Source organism: Buteo buteo, chromosome 5 (assembly GCF_964188355.1).
Source record: "Buteo buteo chromosome 5, bButBut1.hap1.1, whole genome shotgun sequence".
Lineage (NCBI taxonomy): Eukaryota > Metazoa > Chordata > Aves > Accipitriformes > Accipitridae > Buteo > Buteo buteo.
The window spans coordinates 10,306,600-10,318,581 of NC_134175.1; the positions used below are offsets into that span (position 1 = coordinate 10,306,600).

The following is an 11,982-nucleotide window of genomic DNA, read 5'->3' on the forward strand; positions in this document are numbered from 1 at the left end:
TGCTGTGAGTGATATTTCCAAATAATAACTGTCACTGCTGGAAGCTAATGGTGTGCTGTCTGTGCTCTGAAAAGAATTAATGAATAATTTATTTACTATGTAAAACTTAACCTTGCTCTTTGCCCTCTCTGCTCTGTTTTCTTTGCTCTGTGTGTGTGAATCAATCAGACAGTGTGGATCAATTCACTGCTGCATAGATCAGAGAAACCCAATGGAGGGTCTTCAGTGGTGACTCGTTCGGATGCAGTGGCAGGGCCCACGTGCACTACTAGCCTTTAACAACCCCAACCAGACCCACCTGGGACCCCTGCCCTCCCCAAGGCCAGCAGTCCCATCTAAACTTGGGCCTGGGGCTGCTTGTGGCTCCTGTTGACCCTGTCCTTCATGTCCTCTCCTTGCATGGTACTGCAGGCTGGGACTGTGGTGCGGCGCTGCGCTTGCTCCCCGTCCCCTCAGGAGCAGCTGGCCCTTGCTGCACTGAGAACTAGGGCATGCAATGGAGAGTGGCTCTGTGCTTGTGCAGGGATTTGGTCTTGCTCCTTTGAGACATATCTGCTGTTTTGGGCTGTGCATTGCAGAGTTAGCAGTAAATGGTAGTTAGTGTATGTTAATGTATGTGTTTTCACTGTCTGCTGTTTAATTATTGTGTGTAGGCTGTAATTGGCTCCTCCCTTCTAAAAGCTTACTGTATGCAGTGTTGGCTCAGCAGGGCACTTCCACCCAAGGATGGGCATGTGAAATGGTGCACGCAGAGACATCTCCTCATAGCCTCATCCAAGTCCTGGAAAGCTTCTGCAGATTAGGCATGGACCCTCTGCTCAACATCACACCCCAAAACGCTTGAGCCACACAGAGCTTCCTTGGGCGAAAGATGTCCTTGCGGATGGGATCAGACCTCTGGGCAAGCAGTGTGGTTCACATCCCACCCTCAGGACAGTGCCCGTGATGCTCCGGGAGTTATTCCGCATCATCCCACCGGTGCCTCTGCAGTTGCAGCCCAGTGAAGCACCAGCAAAAGCCTGGCAGATGCAAGTTCTCCTCCTGCTCTGTGTACGTTTCCTTAGGAGGTCCTTGAAGACTGCAGAATTGCTTTACAATTTTTAAAAAAGGCCTTTTAATAAGGCCTGGCTGAATAACACTGTATTCACATCACTTTACCTGAAGCTCAGTGTGGCTGGCCACACGGCCAGGCCGATTCACCGACAGTCTCTGCGTTGGGAGTTAAACTTTAATATGAACCCGGGGAGAAGAATGCAGGCGTGACTCAGCCGCTCCCATCCTTTCCCTTCTCGTCCCCACTGGTCAGGGCAGTGCGGCGGGACAGGCAGTGGAGACGCAGCAGTTAGAACCTGTGACCTGGGAGCTGCCACAGCGATGGAGCCCGGTGACCCACAAGGGAAAAGGGTCGCCATTGTCGGCGGTGGTCTGGTAGGAAATGCAATTTGGCTGCTGTGTGATTGAGTTTGCCAGGGAGCTGGAGCTGTAAAAGCATTGCTTGGATGTGGGGTGAATGTTTTTCTTAAAATCATTCCTCCCTTAGATGATGGGGTGTTATGGAGGAGTTGGTTCAGTTCCCACTGTGGGAGGCAGTGAGGCTCGTTTGAGCAGCTAGGACTTCGTAGGAGGAGAACGGCTCTTTCCCTCGAGGGAAAGCTTTGCTGCTGACGTACCCCAGAGATGCAATGCATGTCTGTGGTTGGCACTTGCCTCTAACAGTGTGCGCAAATAAATCCCACTGCCGAGAGTCCTTTTCTCAGATGAAGGGGTTTGGGAGGTCAAGCAGTGGTGCCCAGGTACACTAAATAACAGTCCTCATTTGGGCTGTCAGATCATCCTGCCCCTCAGCTGTTTCTGGCTTTAACCAAGTCACTAATATGAAATGATTTGTGAGGACTGCGACTTGGTAAACACCAGGCGAAGAAGAAATGCCTTCCTCTGCCCACTTTTGTCTGAGAATGGTTTTCCTCCATTGCTACTTGCAGAGTGTCTGACTCTAAAGGACAGCATGGAGCATTGCAGCACCTAAATCTCTCTTTTGATTTTTTGGCCATTAGCCTCTTGGTCCCTGTGCTGCTGGAAAAGATTGATGACATAAGAGTCTGTAGTTCTGACAGCAATTAATGATGGAAATTAAACAAGAAAAAGACAGCCATCCATTTAAATAACAAGCAGGACATATGTGTGCTGTCCTTTTTAAGGTAACGTCTTGCTTTTGCACAGGTCTAGCTTCCCCTACTGTGTTCCCAAGGGAATGCTGCAGCATCCTGAATTTTATTGAGGGAAGTATAGTCTGGAGAGGAGCAGGGAGCTTGCCTGTACCAGCTCCTGTTGTCTCTGCGTGAAGGGGTTAGCCCGGCTGCAATTAATCACTGCATGTAAACAAGCCCTGAACTTGGTATGACTTTGTATGATGAGTTTTGATGGGTGACACTTGTCTTGGGGGCTCTGCAGGCACATCTGGGGTGAAAGAGGACTTCTCTTCAGGAAGAAGTCCTCTAAGGTTCTTGATCAAAGGGTCTTCCTATATATATGCTGAGCTGCGTTCCCTGACTGCTGCTTTCCCTTGATGCATCTCAGTAGTGATCTGTGATATAGCTACTAGTGAAACTTTTCGTCCATCATTCCTGATCCTTCTCTTGTAGGTGGGTGCATTAAATGCCTGTTTCTTTGCTAGACGAGGTTTCCATGTTGACGTTTATGAAGCCAGAGAAGGTAAGTTCAGCCTGATCATTACTGCTTTATTAATGTTTCTGTCCCTTTATTGATAGCAGTTCTTGAAGAAGCAAAAGAGGAACTGTGTGAGCTCACTGAAACTGCAGAAGAAAAATGAAATCTGAAAGTGTGGTACTTTGGGGATATTCTTTTCACTCTTCCCTTTAGCTCCTGTGGTGGGGAGGAACATTTATCTGAAATACATTGTCTTGTGTGAACCCACCCTTCAGCTACTAAAACCCTTTTTTACATTCTTGGCTTAAATACTGATTGAAATCCTCACCTTTGAAAAATGGTCTCTGCGTGAAGAATTATAGCACAGTGCTGTTGAACCAAGCTGGGTCAGAAGTTTGGAAGCTACAGCTGTTGTTAATGCTGCAGCATCTCTGTTAGGGTTAAAAACATCCACTTGACTTGTAACCACTGATATCAGTGGTGAGGAGGGCTGGTGGTGAGAGGAGCAGAAGGAGAGATGGAATGCTTTCAGGAAGTCTCCAGCTCTGCAGGACACCACAACAGAGAAATGATGATTCGAAGCCCAGGTGCCACCTGAAAGGGAGAGAAATCATTTGCCTCCAATGTCTATCAGCTGACAGACAAATAAAACCTGGGCAGAGATGGCAAGCCAAGCAGCAGATGAGAATGACATCATGGAAGCTGACACTCAACGTGCAGTGAAGGGAAGAGGAAGCCCCATCTGACATGTGGTCTCTGTGGTACCTGTTCCCACTCGGGCAGATGTTGGGATGGGCAGTTCTGCTGCACAGCTCCTGGCTGGGCCCGTCCCGAGTCCTGCACACAGCTCTGGGTCCCTGCCACAGAAACGGGGGGGAGGTCACAGCAGCCAGCCCCAAGCAATGCCAGCAGGCTGCAGGCTCAGAGCAAGAGCAGACGGCTTCTCACTGTGGTTTAACTGTTAAACTCTTTGCTGGATGTTGTATATGCTACAACTTTCACATGTTCCAAAAGCCTCCGGTTGCTTTTACCTGTCTTCTGAGTTGGATGAATTTTACTGCTCTGCTCCAGTTTTTGGCCCATTGCTCATGCTGAGATGCAAGCCTGAAAGCTATTGGGATGAGGTTCTGCCACAGGCGCTGGCCAGACCACCCAGGAAGCCTGAGTGAGGCCATTCAGAGGAGGAACATGCCAGTGCCAAGACACTTCTATCTGAACAGCAATTGGGAAGGTGACCTGCCAGTGTCCCAAAAAGCATCAGTCTGTGGGTCCCAGCAGAAGAGCATCAGGCATTCATTGCTCAGGTCTCTCCACTTAGAGGGGAAACGGCTCTTAGTGATAATGTGCCCTCCAGCACTGTGGGGAGCTGTCAGGATCCGGCGTTCCCTCTGCAGCACTTGGCTGCAGCTGCTTCTTCCAGAGGTAGCATGGAGGAAGCAGCCCTCAGAGCTGCTCAGCTGCCTTCCTGACATCTGAACATGCCTTTTGATACCTGTCGTCTCTGCATGCAGAGCAGGGGGTTGGGACCTCCCCACTGCCCTGCCTGCTGTCGCTGCAGGGATTTCGGGAGATGCCGCCCACACCAGACTGTGATATTGGTGTCTCCATAACCAACTGCTCTTTCCACACAGATATCCGGGTGGCCAGCTTTAACCGTGGCAGAAGCATTAACTTGGCCCTGTCCCACAGAGGACGCCAAGCCCTCCGAGCCGTGGGGATGGAAGAGCAGGTACCCTGGCAGCTTCTGTGGGTGGTGGGCTCTCTGTGGTTAAAAAGCTGTTGACTTCAGCCAGTGATGGACGGGCTCTCTTCTGCTCCCCAAGCACATAGGGGCCACTGCAGGGGTAGCTCTGCTTTCGTGAGGGTGGAGGTAGACCTATCCCATTGCATGTCCGCAGCCAGGCTCTCCACTGTTTTACAGCACAGCTGCCAATGGGGGGGCTCTCCCCAGCCTGGGGGCAGCACCCAACCCCGGGCAGCTGGGCCCTGCTCACGGCAGAGGGTGCTTCCCCAGGAGACCAACACTCAGACACCACCTTCCAGTGTTTGCCTCCACGCTGTGTTCTCCTCCCTCCTGGATGGTGAGGGCAAATTGGGCAGGAGTAGGTGGACTCCCAAAAGAGCTGAGTACCAGCAGGATGCAATAAAAGTGGCCGGTTTCCCCACTGACATGCCTGTATTTGTATTTTCCCACAAAACCTTGAGCTTTGGGCTGACCCCTGAAATCTGTGCACACCGACTTCTGCACAGCACAGTTGGCTCAGAGCCCAGCACTCCTCTGCAGGGTGCTCGCTACCGTTTAACATCCAGCTGTTGGCAGTGGTGAGATCTCCTGGCCCCTGGCTCCCTGCAGAAGAGCCCAGGCTTCAACAGCTCATATTCCAGCACCAGGATGTAATTTGGCTGTCATCCCCTGCCTTGTCCAGCACCCTGGGACTTTTTCATCCCCTGCCCTGTCCAGCATCCTGGGACTTTTCATGTCGCTTCTATCCAAAAATAATTCCCCCCTGATTTTTATGAGAATGAGCTTCTAAGTAAAATGTAGTGACTTGGCATTGAGAGCCCTGTAAAATTTTCACCAGTAACTTGGATAACCACATGAAAACGTATGAGCAGAGACCATTCCATTCTGCCTGGAGCACGGTGCGTGGTGGGGATGGCGCTTGGTAACCTGTGCCTTCCCCTCAGCAAATCAGTTTTGGCCAGAAGGCTGGGTTGTGTTCCCTTCCATTTCAGATTGTGTCCAAAGGCATTCCCATGAGGGCAAGGAGGATACATACGCCTTCAGGGAAGAAGTACTCCATCCCCTATGGGAAGAAGAACCAGGTACTGGTGTCATGCTGCCACCTTGAAGATGCTTTGCAGAGCATGAGGGGTCTTTGAAGGCGTTTGTAGCTGTGTGTGATGGACAGCCTGGGGCTCATGCTCTTAGAAAGGACACTGTGAGCAGGAAGGGGATTGCATGACCCCTGGTTTTGGCAGGGTTGTTTGGAGAGGGTGGTGTTTCTCATCTGGCCATGCAGAGCATCCTTCAGCAATGCCTCCTGAACCCCGTGTTTGTTTGCCTTGCAGTACATTCTCTCTGTGGACAGAGCAAACTTAAACAGAGAGCTGCTAACAGGTAGGTTGCCAGGTCTATTTGCAAACACTTTTACACCCTGTTCACCGAGGATTTAGGGTTTGCCCCATGAACTTTGGGCCCAGGCTGTCTTTGCCTGTGAGTTCTGCATAACCTGGCTCTCAGAAAGTGCAAATGTGAACTAGGTGTGTTTTAAAGAAGAAAATCTGTGCTGTTCTCCTGCTGCCTCTCTGATACAAAGGGATATTCAAACAAGTCCCCCCAAGGCTTTTCTGCACATGCAGCTCTCCCGCATTCTCCCTCAAGTGGGATCTGCCTGTGGTCCCTGGCTCCTGGCACCGGTGTCTGCTCCCAGAACTTCATCAGCCAAAGCAGGAGATAGATACCTCCTCAGCCTTGCCACGGTTCATGGCATTTTCACAACCCCTGCTTGTACAGAGACAAATAGAAATTGGAGCACTGTGGCAAAGTATGTAATCAGGCGAGGCCAAATTTCCCCAAATTTCCCATTGATTACAGGCACCTCATCCCATCCTGAAATACAACGTAGTGACAGTGGAAACAGATCAAAGACTCATGTCATTGCGGGAAAGGAAGAAATCTTTGCAGGATTCCTTGCACTTTTTAAATAGTATTCAGCAGAGTTGACCAAATGCAGTCCTAGTGTGCCTGGCCTGCCACCCATCACTCAACACAGCAATCTTATTTGCTTTAATGGCAAAAGTCCCTATATTTAGGGATCCCTTGGAAATATTTTTGGGGTCACAGTACAAGCTTCTACATTTAGTTGTCTTTTCACAGCTGCTGAGAAGTACTCCAACACTAAACTGTACTTTGGACACAAGCTCCTGGGTTGCAACGCAGAGTTGGGGAAGTTAACCATACAAAGGTAGTCCCTGCGCAAGCCCGGCATCAAGTGCTGTGTTCAGTTAGTTTCTGCTTAATCATTCATAAAACGTCAAACAATTGAGCAATCTCAGTTTGAAACTAGCATGTTATTCCTGAGCGGACAAAACTTGGTGTCAGCTTTGGAAAGGAGACACATCAAAGCAGGATTCATGGGGAGGCTAAAAAACCTTTAAGCAACTCGCTAACCCCCCAGCAGCCTGGCAGCAGGCTAAACACATGCTTGATGACCTGTGCAGGGAATAAATGTGCCAGTCTCCACAGCGCTGGTTTTCAGGGGCAGATTGCTCATCAGGGAGGGAAGCTAATGACCTTGTTTCATAGTTGTGTTAAGTTCTGGTCATGCATCCTGCCCACCTGGGGATGCAGATTCTATGAAATAGCAGCATTATCCCAACAGTGCCTATTGCATTCTTGGGCAGATCTGGCAGAGTTATGCTTTTGATAACCTACAGGATAATTACTTATCCTAACACTGAGCTTCCTAGTCAGGGAAAGCCAATCTTCCCTCACCCTAGAAGATTAATAACACTGGAGGTGGCCCCGGCATTTTGCAAAAGGCAGAACCACTGTGTGCAGCGGTGCGCAGCTGACCTGGAGTTACGGCAGGATTGATCCAAGGGACTCTCTCTTGCTTTCAGGTCTCACCAGCGGCCCTTGGAATTAATCTACGATCTTATCGTGGGATGCGATGGAGCCTTCTCAACAGTCAGAAAGCAGTTCATGAGGCAAACGCGCTTTAACTACAGTCATGAGTACATTCCTCATGGCTATATGGAGCTGACCATCCCTCCCAAGGATGGAGACGTAAGTATGCCTCTCTCAGGGGCTGCTACCACCCTTGCGGGTGGGACATCCTGCTCCCCTCTCATGGTGGCTCTGCTACAGCAGCTCTAGAGAAGCTACTTTCTTGCCTGGGGCTCAGCCAAGGGATTAAAACTTTCCTAGGAGAAGGCAGGCATCTTCTCCTCTTCCAGTGGTAGAGCCAATGTCTTGGTACCTGGCTGTAAAGATCTTGAAGAGCCTGCCCCGGAGAAGCAGAATTAACTCTAGCTCTGAGAGGTCCTGGGGATTCAGGGACTTGTCTGTGAGGATATCAGTAATTGCAAACCAGCAGATTTTTGCCCATCTTTTCTACCCTTTCCTCTTGCCCTTGCTCTGTGTCTCCCTGAAGCATCAGGTACCAGAAAGGGGCCCTGTGGTCATTGTGACTTCTCTTGGGACAAAGGATGGGAACTGGTGTGCTGGTGTGGAGAGTAACCAGAGGCTGGGCTGGGGAAGCTAAGCAGGGCAGGTCAGGGACACAAGGCAATTTTCCTTCTCTTTCAGTTTGCCATGGAACCAAACTACCTCCATATCTGGCCGAGAAACACCTTCATGATGATTGCACTGCCCAACATGGTGATAACCCATGTCCATGCTCCTTTGGGGCATGGGATGGAGCTTGTGGGGATGAACTGGCTGTAGTGGCAGGCATGTGGCAGGGACTGGGAGGGCGAACAGGGAGCCAGGAGGTACCCCAGCTTGTGCCAGGCATCCCACAGCCAGGGGGGGCGTGCAGGACAGGACCCCCAGAGCCAGCCCTGCCCCACACCACTGAGCAGGTACCTGTGCCACCTCTCTCTGCCCACGCATCCGAGCCCACGTGAACCCCCTGAAAACCAGCTCTCTGCAGCTGGATGTTATAAACCAGATACAGGAGTACCAGGGCAGCGTGCCAGACCCGTGCTGGCAGATCACACACTGCCTGTTTCTGCATCCCCCCTGCCTGCCCCCAGCATGTGCAAGCCCACCATGGGAAATGGGGTGGCTGGGCGGTCGTCCCTGCTGCGCAGGTGGGTTGCTGCGATTGCCGGGTGACAGGCTGGGCGCTGAGCTGCTGCTCCAGGTGTCAGGTGCTCTCTATGGCCTCTGGGCTTCTTTCTGACCTTCCTCCCCGGCTGGCAGGACAAGTCCTTCACCTGCACGCTCTTCATGCCCTTTGAGGAATTTGAGAAGCTCACAACAGGAGAGCAAGTGCTGGGTTTTTTCCAGACCTACTTCCCAGATGCCATCCCCCTCATCGGAGAGTAAGTGTTCCCATTTTCCCTTCTTGCTCATCAACACAGTGCCATGAAGCCAGGGGATGCATCCCCACCCAGCCTCGGGGTCCCGGTGACAGAGACTCCGCTGAAGCTGGCGGCCCAAGGGGTTGTGAATGCTGTTGGGGTGGATCCCCGTGGCCTGTAGGTCTGAAGGAGAGGGAGCGAACAGACCAAGGTCCGCATTGCGTCCACGCTGGAATAGCAGGCTCAGCAGCAGGATGCAGCCCCATCCCGCAGCAGTTTCTGATGGAGTCACACTGAAGCACTGCTCTGTCCCTTGGAGGCACAGCCCAGGCCCTGCCATTGCAGGAGCGAAGAGCAGATCAACTCCTGCCGGTTTTGTATTGCTATTAAAGGTTTTGAACTCAAGGGAGGGATTAGCTGTTCATAAGCTGTGGGTTTTTGACGTTAGAGGTGGGTGAGCAAAGTGAGTCTACTAGAGCAAAGGTAATGGTTGCACACTGAAACCAGCAGCATGAAGGTGGTCCCGCTGTTCAGATAGCTGGGTTGCACAAATGTTGGGATTTCAGCTAACAGACTGAGAAAAGCTGGGCTTGGCAAAAACAGAAACAACCCCCAAAGCCCACTGTGCTGACTAAACAAAGTCTAGCACTTATTGATTGTATGGCTAAAACAAATATCAGAGCTGTGAGACGCAAGAACAGGCAGTTCCCAGTGGCATGCTGCTCCCTGGGTAGTGGGGACCCTCTCGCTGCTGGGCAAAGAGCACAGGGAAGGGCAGCAGCACCAGAGCCAGAGCATCCTGCTCCTCCTGGGGGCCCCAGTGGGAGCAGGGACCGGGACCAGCCTTTCCAGCACACGTCCTGATGGCCGTGGCTCTGTTCAGTGTGCCCTCATTTTCCTGTAAAGAGGGAAGTTCCAGCCAGTGGGAGCTCCAGCGCACACTATTAATGCTTCTGCTTTGCAACATAGTTTATCTGTTATGGGCTTTTTTTGGCTGAGGAAGGGTCTCCGCTGTGTTAGGCAGTTTCCTTTCCTCTTAAGGAGAGTGTATCACAGGGCTTCATATAAACTTAGGTATCCTCCGGTATAGCCTTCCTACAGTGACTGACATCCACCACTGCTTGTGGTAAGAGGATTGAGATGTTAATTACACTCTTACTCACGGTCAGGTGGTGCGCAGAGCTTAAAACCTGCAGACAAAATATTTGGTCCATAGGAACAAGTTAATGAAATAGGTTTTCTGGCTCCCACGTTTTTCCCAACACAAATAGCCTAGTGAATAGGCTTGGGTTTTGCATCCCAACGCTGACAGCGCCTGTGGCCGTCTTCCTGAGTTTGGACATGGCATGACTTGCTCTTCTTGTCTCTTGTGGTCCCACAAGTAAAGTATTTGTTATTTTGCCTGAAGGCGAGAGCTGAAGCACGATTACTTTTTGCTGCCAGCCCAGGCCATGATATCTGTGAAGTGCTCTTCCTACCACCTTGCTTCCCGATGTGTGCTGATGGGAGATGCCGCGCATGCTGTTGTGCCCTTCTACGGACAGGGCATGAATGCAGTAAGTTCATGGCTGGCCCTGGGCCATGTCAGTTGGGTCCCCACTCTCTTCACCCAGAAATGCCTGGGTTTAGAGTGTAGCTCCATAGAGTTCATGGGCTGGCCTGTCCCACAGCCTGATGTCCTCAGCATTGGCAGGTGTTGGAACTCCCCTCCGGCACCTGGCTGCTCAGTAGGACCTGGCTGTTTTGTGGGGAGGAGAGGGGATGAGGCCAGTGGTGCCGCCTTCCCATGGGGCAGAGGACTGCGTGGGAGGGGGGTCCAGCACACCAGGCCCAGGCTGCCGGGAAAGGTAAGCCCCTGGATCTCTCTGCGAGACCCCTGGCGGAGTGGCCTGGAGTAAGACTCCTGCTCTGAAGCTGTGGTCAGTGGGACACTGCGCATGCAAACAGCTACGCTAGCTAAGCATCCGTGAGGGCACTTCTCATGAACGCATGGTTCCTTCTGCCTATTTACCCTCTAATTTTCCTCCCAGGGCTTTGAGGATTGTCTGGTCTTTGATGAATTAATGGACCAGTTCCACAATGACCTTGGTGAGTGAGCTGGCCAGGGAGGAGGAGCGAGAGCAGAGGAGGATCCCTCTGCAGCTGAAGGCAGCTGGATACCCTGCTGGGGAGCTGCCCGTGAGCTGCCACTTTGTTCTCCCAGGTGCCTGCCTCCCTGAATTCTCCAGGCTGAGGGTGCCAGATGACCACGCAATCTCAGATTTAGCCATGTACAACTACATAGAGGTAGGCGAGCCACACAGAGACTTGTGGTCCCATGGGGCATGCACACAGCAGCACCTTGTTAGGATGCACACAGCGGGCAGGGTCTCTGGCAAGACTCTGGTTGGGCTCTTATTCCAGCAGACTTAGGCTAAAGAGGTCCTTGGGAATGCTGCTGGGGCTGGGGAGGCTCTGCTCCCTGCGGTGACTCCCAGGACAGGCAGTGGGACAGCTAGCGAAATGCAGGGGGCTCTGCCAAGACACCCGGCAAAGGGGTGATGGTTGCCCTGTTGCAGATGCGCAAGCACGTGAACTCAACATGGTTCATTTTCCGGAAGCACGTGGACAACTTCCTCCACATCCTCATGCCTTCCACCATTGTCCCGCTGTACACCATGGTAAGGCCAGCACCTCGGTCCCTGCTGCCTGAGCTAGCTCCTCCTGGCTGACTTTGAGGTGGTGATGTGCTCCTGCAACCCTCCTAGGTGACCTTCACCAGAATTCGCTACCATGAGGCACTTCAGCGCTGGAAATGGCAGAAAAAGGTTGGTCAGTGGTGATGCCCATCCTCCCCATGCCATGAGCCTCGTGAGCTCCACATCCTGCATGCCAGCACTGCTCAACTGCAGGGGGGAGCTTTGGTGGTGGGATATTGCCAGGTGGGTGCAGGTGTGAAGACTTTGCTTGGTGCTGCAGCGTAGGAACAAACCTCTGATGACACTGGGGTTTCTCTTTGCACTTGCAGATAATTAATCAAGGGCTTTTTGTCATGGGGGCAGCAGGACTGTGTGGCACCTACCTGCTCATAAAGCGGGTGGCACGGAACTTGGACGTCCACCTGGGAAACTTGTGGGGCTGGTCCCATTATCTCAAGAATATTGGAAATTTTCCCTTTGGCGCACAAGTGGCTTAAATGTAAGGGGAGCTCCTGGTTGTAATAAAAGTGAAGGCATGGGCTGTTGCCTCAGCTGAGTGATCTTGACTGTCTTGGGATGTGGCCTGGCAGGTCCTGCAGCTCCT

At 51.9% G+C, this 11,982-nt stretch overlaps 1 protein-coding gene across 1 annotated transcript; it reads left to right on the plus strand.

The window, feature by feature from the left end:
* The first annotated feature begins 1,315 nt into the window (after nucleotides 1-1,315).
* On the plus strand, nucleotides 1,316-11,920 carry KMO (kynurenine 3-monooxygenase). The gene is made up of 15 exons (XM_075029258.1): nucleotides 1,316-1,428; nucleotides 2,643-2,712; nucleotides 4,299-4,396; nucleotides 5,404-5,493; nucleotides 5,740-5,788; nucleotides 6,548-6,635; nucleotides 7,294-7,459; nucleotides 7,982-8,053; nucleotides 8,600-8,721; nucleotides 10,109-10,256; nucleotides 10,731-10,788; nucleotides 10,904-10,986; nucleotides 11,259-11,360; nucleotides 11,448-11,507; nucleotides 11,708-11,920. Exons 1-15 carry the CDS (start codon nucleotides 1,375-1,377, stop codon nucleotides 11,873-11,875), a joined length of 1,428 nt encoding a protein of 475 aa, XP_074885359.1. The 5' UTR covers nucleotides 1,316-1,374; the 3' UTR covers nucleotides 11,876-11,920.
* The last annotated feature ends 62 nt before the right edge of the window (nucleotides 11,921-11,982 follow it).